The 12,108-nt window shown below is 39.5% G+C and overlaps 1 protein-coding gene across 2 annotated transcripts in view; it reads left to right on the top strand.

The window, feature by feature from the left end:
• ift172 (intraflagellar transport 172) overlaps positions 1-12,108 on the top strand; it is a 72,939-nt gene that overhangs the window by 47,156 nt on the left and 13,675 nt on the right. For both annotated transcript variants that reach the window (XM_085770290.1, XM_085770289.1), the window contains exons 29-35: positions 1,248-1,364; positions 4,374-4,516; positions 4,623-4,716; positions 4,827-4,891; positions 6,440-6,620; positions 7,306-7,415; positions 10,236-10,365. In XM_085770290.1, coding sequence (XP_085626416.1) covers positions 1,248-1,364; positions 4,374-4,516; positions 4,623-4,716; positions 4,827-4,891; positions 6,440-6,620; positions 7,306-7,415; positions 10,236-10,365 — 840 coding nt within the window. The remainder of the gene's footprint in view (positions 1-1,247; positions 1,365-4,373; positions 4,517-4,622; positions 4,717-4,826; positions 4,892-6,439; positions 6,621-7,305; positions 7,416-10,235; positions 10,366-12,108) is intronic.

Below are 12,108 nucleotides of genomic sequence, written 5' to 3'. Positions count from 1 at the left end.
GCCGCTGAATCAAGACTCATCTCTCTCTCTCTCTTTCTCTTTCTCTCTCTTTCTCTCCATCTTGAGTTTAGTTTCTTACGTAACAGCAGACAAATGAGTGTGTTCACAGTTTTGCGGTTTTTGTACCAATTATCTCTGTGCGAGCTGCAGAGCTTCTTACGCTCCGACAATAATTGGAAAACGTCCCAAACTCTCAGGATCTTCACTCTGAACGCTGACGTCTTTGAAGCCGATGAGGTGAAACGAATCAAACGCAACTGGACGACATACACGGATAATTTCATAACCTTTTAGTCGCGTCCAGCTCAGATCATTCTCTCCGGCCGCAGCAGTTTTACAGCCTGGTACTCAGACCCCTAGTGGTCCTTGGTGTAACTTACAACGATGAAATATCATTTTCCTGAGTGACCTTTACAGACATTTATCATTTTAGTTAAACAGCTCCAGTGGAGCCGTCATTGTTATTAGGCGTTTTTTTCCCCAAATCCCAATTGCTTTAATGAGAAATTTGTCATATTTTAAGAGGAAGCCACTTTTTGTTTGTTTTGTTTTTTGTTTTTTCAAATTATACGTTTTTTCCTTTTACAAAGCAAACATGGGGTGTATATATATATATATATATATATATATATATATGTATATATATGTAGAGAGAGAGAGAGGTAAATACAGAGACTGCTTGCTGAAAAACTGCCCCCGACGGCAACACACATCAGCTGTTTTGCATGCATTTACCTCTAAAACAACTCTGTCTGGTAACGTTCTGTTATTATCTCATAGCGTGGTGAATGTGCAGGTCACAACTTGTCCACCAGAGCGTTGTGGAGTTGTTGGATTGTGTATTTGATGAGTTTGATGAGGGAAACCAAGAAATCCCATTAGCCTCCGTAGCGTAGCTCTGAGCAGCTCGCGGCTCTGCTCCGCCGTTCTAAAAATAGCTTGCACCGACAATTAAAGGTAACGAACCTACTGCTATGACTATAGGGATTATGGCAATGGGCCAATTTGCCAAAATGTTGAACTATCCCTTTAACTGGGAATACTTTATTGTGAAATATCGCACAGGAAGATGTGTAAAACTCACTAACGTGCAATGTTTTTGCAATCGGTCCTCATGGTTGCTAAATAACATGCAGCGGGTCCGGTGTGTCGAAGAGGTTGAGGACCGCTGATCTACACGGTGCGTTCAGGTGCTTCATCAGGATGTTGATGTGATGTTGATGTGGGTGTGTTTGGTGTGTCTGCAGGAGCTGGAGGCTGAGTCCAGGTTCTCGGAGGCCGAGTATCACTTCATGGAGGCCGAGGAGTGGAAAGCTGCCGTCCACATGTACCGAGTCAACGACATGTGGGAGGAGGCGTACAGGGTGCACACACACTTTCTCACCTTTACTGTTTGTTAACGCTGTTTCTGACACGTAGAGAGTTTCAGATGTTTCCAACAGTAAATAACACCACTGATGATGATGATGACGTGTCGGTTATGTAACAGCCAGTTATGTAACTGTGTAGCTCAGGTGCTGCAGTTGTTCCAGACTTATTATTACAAATAAAATACAACTTAAAAACACATAAATCAAAGTGAGATTAGAGACACAGCGGCAGGTCACGTTGAACCTGGTCTCTCTGCTTTAATCAGTCCAAAGTTTAGACGTTAAACATCTAAAACAGACGATGACAGATCATTAAAAAAAAAACTTGTGTCACCAAATTAAGAGGAAATGTGCTGCAGCGACTTAAAAACACACTAACAAACTAATTTTAGTCTTTTTACATCATCAGCCTCAGTATTTAGACCTGTTACCTGTTTTCATGTGGTGGCTGATCTATATTTTTTAATGATCCTGTAAATATTTTAAGATAAGATTTACTTTATTGTCCCATTTTTTAAAAATATATTTTGCACAAACATATCATTTGAAATGGTATGAACAATCATTATGATTGGGATGTGCAAACGGGAGGTATGAGACCCAAAAGGGCTTATATGAAAACCTCACCCATGAAGAACATATTCAAAAACGAAAAATTGTTACAAGTAAAGACAAGAAAATAAGGAATAATTGAATGATAAGATGATAACGAAAAATAAGTAGAAATAAGTTATTGATTATACAGTGAATATAGGAAAAGAAGGAAAAATAAATATGTGAATGAATAATGCAAAACAATAATGATACATGTAATAATGAGAAGAAACTGATCACAGACAGTTAAATACAGCAGCAAGAAACAACACTGGACACACACCAGTGTGTTAAAGGCTGAATATAAACTTTTATTTATGGTTTATGTTATATTATTATATTATTATTATATTATGTTTATGTATATTTATTACACAGTATAATGTAGCTATAACCTCAAGTGTTAATAATGTGTTTGTTATGGACACAGGTGGAATCTAATCATTTAAATGTCTTATCATTGTTGACAGCTGCGTTCTAGTTCATTATAGCTCATCTATTCATGTTCTTATACTCATAAACATCAGCGCAGCACGTTGTGCTGTAGCATCTTTTCTCCCTTTGGTTAGAAGAATTAAATAATTCTCTTTTTAAATAGAATATTTATTGATGCTGAAGCGACTTCACATTCTCACGTTTACATCTCTGTGTTTGTGAACAGCTCAGCTCAGCAAACATATTCATTATTCATCTTTTGCTTTTTGTTCCTCGACTTAGAGGAAGAAAATAAACAAATAAAATTACTATTATCAATTTAGAAACAGTTTATTAATCTTTAGTCCTGGTTACTATTAAAGGACAATTCCGGGCAAATTCAACTCGGGGTTGTATTTTCCTAACATTTTACTGTAGGTGTAAAAGAAGGAATCTCAAGATTTTCAGTTTAATCGCTCCTGTTTTGCGGTAGTTGTGTCTGTCCCTGCATCGCCATGGCAGCGATGAATGGGAGTGGATGCAAGTTCCGCTGTTTAGGCTGTTTACATCCCTCAAAGCCGCAATTGTTTTTCCACAGACAGCGTCAGATGGCGACTCAAACATGCACCGAGAAGTTTATTTACTTAAAGCAAGCCGACATGTTTGTAAAACTAGATCTAATTCAAACTCTCGTGCGATACCAAAGTTGCTGTGCTCGGTGTGTTCACGTGCAGTTGGAAGCTCCCGTTTGTGTCATAAACACAGGAATATCAACTCTTGACTTGCTTGAAGTAAACAAACTTCTCGGTGCATGTTTGAGTCGCCATCTGACGCTGTCTGTGGAAAAAAATTGCGTTTTTGAGGGCTGTAAACAGCCTAAGCAGCAGAACTTCAATCCGCTCCCATTCATCGCTGCCGTGGCGATGCGGCGACAGACACAACTACCGCAAAACAGGAGCAATTAAACTGAAAATCTTCAGATTCATTCTTTTAGACCTAAAATGCAGCACCTAAAATACAGCCCCAAGTTGAATTTACCCGGAATTGTCCTTTAATGTTCTTATACTCGTAACTGATCAATGATGCGTGGAAAAGGAGACACACTAGTTGGGTTTCCATCCACCTTTTCTTATGCGCATTTTCACAAAATGCGCATAAATACTTGAATGGAAACGCCAGAAATTCGAATAAAGGCAGTAAATGCGCATAAAAGTTTATACGCTTGGAGGGGGTGGATTTGTCAGCGTATCGAATAAAGGAAATGCGAAATGGAAACAGATTATGCGAATTGAGGCAGAGTTTGTGGGTGAAGCTGCTGGACTTCACCCAGCGACGCCCCGGTCTCCCAGCTCTCCTCTCTGCACCGCAACACAAACGCGCTCTGTAACCCATAATCTTTTGTTTATGACGGTTAAGACTACACAAACACACACCGTAACATCGTTATGTAACTTATTGATTTTTCACCGGCTTCGTATGTAAACAGATGCACATGGAGGAGAGGAGCATAACCAAAACAGCGGAAAAGCGAGCGGACTGCCACAGTTCCTACTGTCTTTCTGTGTAAATATCTCATGTTACAACATGAAAACCTGCAGCTTATATTCAAGTGCGGCCTATATATGTATTTTCTTTTAAAATGTAGCTGGTGCGGATTATACAGGTGCGTCTATAGTCCGGAAAGTACGTAAATTGTCCATGATGTTGAGTGTCAGCTGAGTGTCAGCTGTTGGATACATTCACGCTCTCTTATGACGTAATCTCACGGTGCACTCCTCCTAATCGCAAAACACTAATGAATGGAAACGGGCATAAATTCGCTTTGCTTTTTGCGCATTTTCACAAAATCCGCTTTTAAATTCGATACGACTTGGATGGAAACCCAACTAGTGACTCCTACAGTACAGTCATACCTATATATACCGTATGCATGTCTACTCCTGTAGTTAACTGTGTGTGTGTGTGCGTGTGTGTGTGTGTGTGTGTGTGTGACAGGTGGCGAAGAGTCACGGCGGCGCCGGCGCCCAGAAGCAGGTGGCCTACCTGTGGGCTCGCAGCCTGGGGGGGGAGGCGGCCGTGAAGCTGCTCAACAAGTTCGGTCTGATGGACTACGCCATCGAGTCGGCCACGAAGAACCTGTGAGCTGCTGCACGACGTCATCACAACATCTGGTCACATCTGGACGTGCGTGAATCAAACAGGAAGTCGTCGGTGTTTTAACTCAACTCTTCCTCTCGTCTCCAGCTCCTTCGACTTTGCCTTCGACTTGGCTCGACTCTCCTGTAAAGAGAAGATCCCCGAGATTCACCTCAAACACGCCATGTACCTGGAGGACGAGGTGACACACACACACACACACACACACACACACACATACAACAGGTACACACACAACTACACACACACACAGTGATGATTTCAAACTGTGCCGCTCTTTGATCTCACCAGGGGAAGTTTTCTGAGGCCGAGGTCGAGTTCATCAAAGCAGGAAAACCCAAAGAGGCCGTGTTGATGTGAGTTTTCATCACAACACAGTCACAACATTCTGCATTGAAGTAAATATTAGTCACAACAAATACACAACAAACACAACAATGTAAATATGCGTTAGACACTAAAGGAGGATTAGACTTCACAAATTCAGGCCGATTTTCATGCAATTTTCCTTTTTTTTACACTAGGGATGTCACGATTACTTGTTTTCATAATTAATCGCGGTATTACACACCACAATTAATTAATCGTAAAGATTCCTAAATACCGTTACTTTCCAAAAAAGATGATGTTGGAACCGTATCGGCAGATGTGGCGCCAAAGTAAAGGTGAATGCTCAGTTACTATTGGTCCATTTAGCTAACGTAACATTGAATTGGTAGGAATTTAAATGTTGACATTCGGTATAGATGACAATTTATGACCTGAATATTTCAAACATTTCCTCTGGGGGATTAATAATTATTCCTATATTAATAGATACTTGAAATATTTTGTGTAAACGTATGAGTAATGTAATTATATTTTACACATTCATTGTGTTGTGAAATTAATTAATGCATAATAATCGTAATACCGTGATTATTTCTCTGACAATAATCGTGTCAAGAAAATTTATAACCGTGACGTCCCTATTTTACACTTTCATATAAAGTAGCACTATCGCAAATTCCAGTTCTTTGTTCGGCCACTAGATGGAGTCAGATATAAACATCCTCGTCTTCTTTACATAGCGTGCCGTTCAGGAGGTGGAGCTGAGCGCCGGGCGGCTTGTCTCATAACAAAAAGGAGTTCAGCAGTTGCTCCACAGGCACGACACTGTTGGCTGTTTTCTGTACAGATAGTTACGGCTCCGCTGGACCTGATTATTGCATTATTATTGTTTCTTTTATTGCTATTACTGCTGTATTTGCGATGGTGCTACAGTTCAATAAATAAATAAATAAATAAAAATTAAATAAATGTATCTGGTAGTGCACAGAGCTGATAATATAAATTTTTTGTGATGCGGTTACGAGCCAAAAAAGGTTGGGAACCACTGGTTTACACACAGTGAACATATGCTTCATGTGCGCAATGTAAGTTAATGGTTTTGAGGTTTATACCTCCGTTAACGTACCTCATGTTCACACTGAAGGATTATTTTTTTTAATCGAGTCGAGTAGAAAAAAGAAAAATAATGCCAATTTGATTGTGTTAACAATAAAATAAATGGAGTATTTTCTACCACGGAAATTCTTTTGACATTTTTGGGTCTTAAATTACATTTGTTGAGGTCTTAAAAATGTCTTAAAAAGGATTAAATTGGACTTTTTAAATGGTAAAGACACGAGACAAACTAAATAAAAACCATAAAATCACAGTCAAGTCACTTTTATTTAGTCCCATGTTCCTGCTCAGCACAGAGTGGAGCTGCAGCCTGAACCACTTCCTGTCATCTGTTCATCTGCAGCTGCTTTAACGGATCCAGAGAGTTCATGTTTCCACTCAGGATTTAAACTCATCCTAAAAAAGTGCAGTTTCAGGTTTTGTCTCTTATGAGTGTGTGTGTGTGTGTGTTGTTCCAGGCACGTCCACAACAAGGACTGGGCCAACGCTCAGCGAGTGGCGGAGGCCCACGACCCCGACAGCGTGTCTGAGGTTCTGGTCGGCCAGGCCCAGTTCTGCTTCGAGCAGAAAGACTTCCAGAAGGCCGAAGCGTTCCTGCTGCGAGCGCAGCGGCCGGAGCTCGCCGTCAAGTACTACAAGGTGACCGGACCGAGCCGCCGCATCAGGGAAACGTTTCTCCTCTGACCCAGTGACCATCCATCCATCTTCTACTTCTTTTTTTTTTTTTAACACATATCTTTATTGATTTTTCAGTCTTTACACAATTCCCCTTCCTCCCCCCAACCCTGAACTGGAGCCAACAGTTAAACAGCATGAAAAATGACATTTCCTTTGAAAAATTAAAAACAAAAATACAAAAACAATATACCGTACATCTGCCTGTCTTCTAGTTAAATTTTTTACATAATCAATTGAAATAAATAGGCACAAGTGAGAGAAAAAGATGGAAAAATTAAAAAAAATAAAAAAATAAATAATAATAATAATAAAATAAAATAAAAAAAAATACATAAAAAAATAAAAATAAAAATAGAGAGAAACATACATGCAGTATATTCAAAATATATCTATACGTGTTTTGTTTTTTTTGTTTGTTTTTTTTAAGGAAAAGGATAGTATTTCTGTATGTAACATTAAAAAGACAACAAAAGCGTATAATAATACAAAACCGACATAAATAAAATAAAATAAAAATTAAAAGGGTATCGTCTTATTTAAGGATTTAGTAAGTCAGGTCTTGATTCCAAAAATATGATAAATGAGTTCCATATGTCATGAAAAATGTCATCTTCTACTTCTTCTTCTTCTGTGTGTGTGTTGCCAGGGCGCCGACATGTGGAGCGACGCCATGCGGATCTGTAAGGAGTATCTGCCCAACAAGCTGTCGCTGCTGCAGGAGGAGTACGGGAAGGAGACCAGCAAGAAGGGCGGCCGGTGAGAAACCTTCTCCTCCTTCTCCTTCTTCAAAATCAAAAACTTCTTCTTCCTCCTCCTCCTAGGAAATCAAAGTCAAAGTCAGCTTTATTGTCAATTCCACAATATGTACGGGACGGGATGTAAGAGAATCCAAATTGTGTTTCTCTCAGACCCTTGGTGCAGACAGTAAATAAATAAACAGATAGTAAACATAAAAAAAAAACCAATACCAATACCAAAATACCAATCTAGAATAAATATGAATAAAAAAACTAAGCTAAACTAGTAGTGAAAAATAAGTAGAAGGCGCAATAGCAGCAGTAGTAAAGTGCAAAAGACAGCAGTGCGAGTATTGTCATATTTTGGACTGGAGTAAAGTGAAATCCTACATGAAAAATCACCAACCTTTGCACAGAGGTCCAGTCTATATTCCTCATGTCGGGGCACAATAAGCCTCTAAATGTAAAAACTTAAAAACATTCCTAACAAACGAACCATAGGTGCTACAGTTTGGCAAATTTCACCAAGATGTATCCGCAATACTTTAGAAACTTTTGTACGATTAAATCCAGTACAAGTTATGAAGACCATCACACGTTTTTTTTTTCAAAACATCATTAACCCTTTATCGTCATAGATAAACCTTAATGATGGACAAAAGTTTCAAAGTCAGTGTATAAACATACATGATGGACACAACATGAGGTCGGATTTATTTTTAAACCTGCAGCAATTTCCGACGAAAGAACTTGTGTGAAAACACTGACAAATAACTGTTGTTACAGTTCCCATTGTTACCGTTAACGATGACGGCCGCCATGTTTCGTTACTGTCACTGATTCCTGAATTTCCGACCTGTAATTTCCGAGTTTGGTGCCGTTTCGTTTCATTTTTCACAACTCGGAGCTCTTTTTTCGTCTTGAAGGCAGCATTTTATTCTAAGCGTAAGAGTTTTATGTTGTTTTGTTATTAACAAACCATAAAACCTCGGCAGCAGCAGCAGCAGCAGCAGCGTCTCACTCTGAGCCAGTTTGATGCTTTATTAAACAGCTCGTGCCGTTTCCCAAAACTCAAACTCCCAGCGAGGAAAAGCTCGTTAGCCTGAAAAACCAGCAGCTCCACGGCTCCTCCATGGCTTCTCCCTCTTTAATGACCTGTGGGAGGAAAGAAAAAAAAAAAAAAAACATCAAACGTTACCAGTGGAAACCAGAGTGAGAAAAAAATAAAACATATTCCTGCAGAGAGTTTAGAGAGAGAAGGTGAACGGCTGCTCGTCTCCTGCAGCCCAGATCAAAGTTCAGTCGGTTAATAGATCGTTTCTTCTTTAATGCGACTGAAGTCTGAGCTGCAGGAATGAAACAAAATCCCAGGATGCAGAGAAACATCTGGAAGTCTGAGACACTTCTGGATTTAAATGTGATGTTATTAGAAAGCAGCAGGAGAGAGAAGATCAGCGTCCACCTGCTCTTCAGAGATGAAGAAAATAACTAATGAATGTGATGCTGCAGATTTAAAACACGAACATCAGCGCAGCTCGTTGTGTTATATCAACTTGTTTTCCTTTTGGTTAGAGGAATTAAATTATTCTCTTTTTATTTATTGGCTTCACACTCACACGTTTTACATCTCTGTGTTTGTTGTTAATGAACAGAAAGAGAGGAAGATAAACGCTCAGCAAACACTTGAATTATTAATCTTTTGCTCATGTTTACCTTTAATTCATCGACTGACAGAGGAAAAAACAAATAAATTCAATACTATCAATTATAAAACAGGTTATTAATCTTTAGTCCTGTTTACTTTAGTGCGTGGACGAATCTCCAACATGATTTTATTCCTAAAAACTGTGTGTGTTATCTACAATCTTGTGTCATTATGATTGATCTGCTTTTTATGATAAGATAAAATAAGATGAAGTTTATTTGCTGTTTGTACATTTGTTAAAGGGATAGTTCAACATTTTGGCAAATTGGCCCATTGCCATAATCCCTATAGTCATAGCAGTAGGTTTGTTACCTTTAATTGTCGGTGCAAGCTATTTTTAGAACGGCGGAGCAGAGCCATGAGCTGCTCAGAGCTACGCTACGGAGGCTCATGGGATTTCTTGGTTTCCCTCATCAAATTCATCAAATACACAATCCAACAACTCCAAAACGCTCTGGTGGACAAGTTGTGACCTGCACATTCACCACGCTATGAGATAATAACAGAACGTTACCAGACAGAGTTGTTTTAGAGGGAAATTCATGCAAAACCGCTGATTCGCGTTCCTATCGTGGGCAGTTTTTCAGCAGCAGTCTCTGCATTTCCCTCTAAAACAACTCTGTCTGGTAACGTTGTGTTATTATCTCATAGCGTGGTGAATGTGCAGGTCACAACTTGTCCACCAGAGCGTTGTGGAGTTGTTGGATTGTGTATTTGATGAGTTTGATGAGGGAAATCAAGAAATCCCATGAGCCTCCGTAGCGTAGCTCTGAGCAGCTCACGGCTCTGCTCCACCGTTCTAAAAATAGCTTGCACCGACAATTAAAGGTAACAAACCTACTGCTAAAACTATAGGGATTATGGCAATGGGCCAAATTGCCAAAATGTTGAACTAACCCTTTAAGCTACAAATGAATTTTTGTGCAGAGGACTCTAGATACGATCAGCAAGTGCACACAGTTATAAAAAAAGATGTAAAAGGTAAGAGAAAGATGTAAATAGTAAAGAGTAAAAAACAATAAATACAGTAAAGTTGCCATCAGATCTTTATATTAAATGAGTTGGTCTGTGAAGTTGTGTGTTTCCTGTTGTGTGTTTAATGTGTGTGTGTTGTGTGTGTCTTGTGTGTGACAGGGGGGTGGAGGGTCTGCTGGAACAGGCCAGAGAGTGGGAGCAGTCCGGCGAACACTCCCGCGCCGTCGAGTGTTACCTGAAGGTGAAGGACGAGTCCAACACGGCGCTGATGGAGAAGTGTTGGATGAAGGTAAAAAAAAAAACACCAGACGGGTCCAGTTTCCTCCAGATCAATAGATCAATACATCTGATCAGTAACTGATGATTGAACTCAGAGAGGATCAGGAGAAATCAAGGGAGCAGCAACGTTTATGCCACGGAAAAGACAAAAACATTATATTTAGTCTTTTGGGGATCGACTGTTGGAGCCTCAAGTGGCCGTGAGAGGAACTGCAGCTTTGGTGCCTCAGGTTTTCAGCTAAAACAGAGAATTAGTGCAATTTAGTCACATTTGACTCTGTCATTTCAATATTAAATTAAACATTAATCAGTTTTATGGATAATAAAGACACAAGATAATTTGACAGGTTTTTTTTCCCCCCAGTAACTGTGCTGATGAAACCCTGACGCTGTCCGTGGTGCTGAAGTTACAGTTTTATATTTAACTCCTCTTCTGATATTCCCAGTTCTCTCTGGACGTTTAAAGAGACGTTTTGTTTAGCATGAACTCTGTTTCCTGAAGAACAGATTCAGTAAATGTTGCTCCATGCTCTCTGATTTCAGCAATAACCGCCACTTTAACCGTCGCTGCTTTAAGTCTGCAGCTTCCCTCGGCTACTGTTAATGTTAAAGTTATGATATTGACAAACATTATGTTAAACATTTTGAAATAAACCGAGTATTGCAGTAACATATTGTGATACTTAGACATATATGACATTTTTGCTGCTGCTCATTTTATACACTTCTCAGTCTCAGTCATTTTTACACTTTTTACATTTTTTACATTTTAACATTTTACAAACTGAGCATCACAGTCATAGAAACTACTAGCGTTCAGGTATTAAAAACTTCATATTTTCAGTTTACATAATGAAAGATCAATACTTTTTTCCAGTTCATGTGGTCTGAGATATTTTAATAATAATCTTTTAATTTGACATCTGTTGATGTTGATGAGCAAAATTGAATTTCACAATGAAACCAAACGAGGAGTCCAGATCTCAGAATATAAAAACACAAACAGTCAGATTTATTGATGAGCTGCTGCTGCTCCGCTCTGATGGAGGTCAGAGGTCAAAGGTCAGAGGTGGCGGTGTCACCGGTGTCAGTGGATCATGACGTCGCTCTGCGTTATTGATCCGAGATCAGATCGTGTGACGTTTGGAGGAGAAAGGTGGAAGGTCTCAGATCGATACTTTCTCTTCTCCTCCTCCTCTGGGAGTCGCAGCGTCCGAGCCGAAGGTCGCGGGGTCAAACTAATCAATAACTAATCAATAGATTTCTTCCTGCGGAGCCTCATTAGATTTTATTCCAATTACTCGTCATCAGGAAAAAACATCTGGACGCTGCAGCAGCTGTTCGCCGCCGCCGGTCACATGACCCGACATCAGCTCGTTAAACCGACGACTCATCAGGGCTGATTTTATTTAGATTTAAATTTCAAAGCAGCGAATCAGAGCTGACGGTGATTATCTGATCAACAGGAAAACGATCTGCAGCTTTTCTGATGATCAGTTAATCAACAGGAGGAATGTTTTCAGCTCCTCGGCTCGGAGAGCTGGTTGATTTCTGAATGATTCGTATTATTTTAAGATTATTTTTATGTTTTTGTGTGTTTGTATGGATTTAGTTTAATCAGTCAGGTTTGGTTTTAGAACCTGATTATTCTGTAACGATGTTATAAACAAATGATTAAAAGATTAAAGCCCCTGTACTGAGCTTTTAACTGGATAAGCAAAAGTCTCTGGTTTCTGCTGATGTGTCTCTGCTA

This window comes from Trachurus japonicus, chromosome 24 (assembly GCF_045865225.1).
Source record: "Trachurus japonicus isolate A0001 chromosome 24, Traja_1.0".
NCBI classification, from domain to species: Eukaryota; Metazoa; Chordata; class Actinopteri; order Carangiformes; family Carangidae; genus Trachurus; species Trachurus japonicus.
The sequence above is the reverse complement of the archived record's forward strand: the minus strand, read 5'-3'. Positions and strand labels throughout refer to the sequence as shown.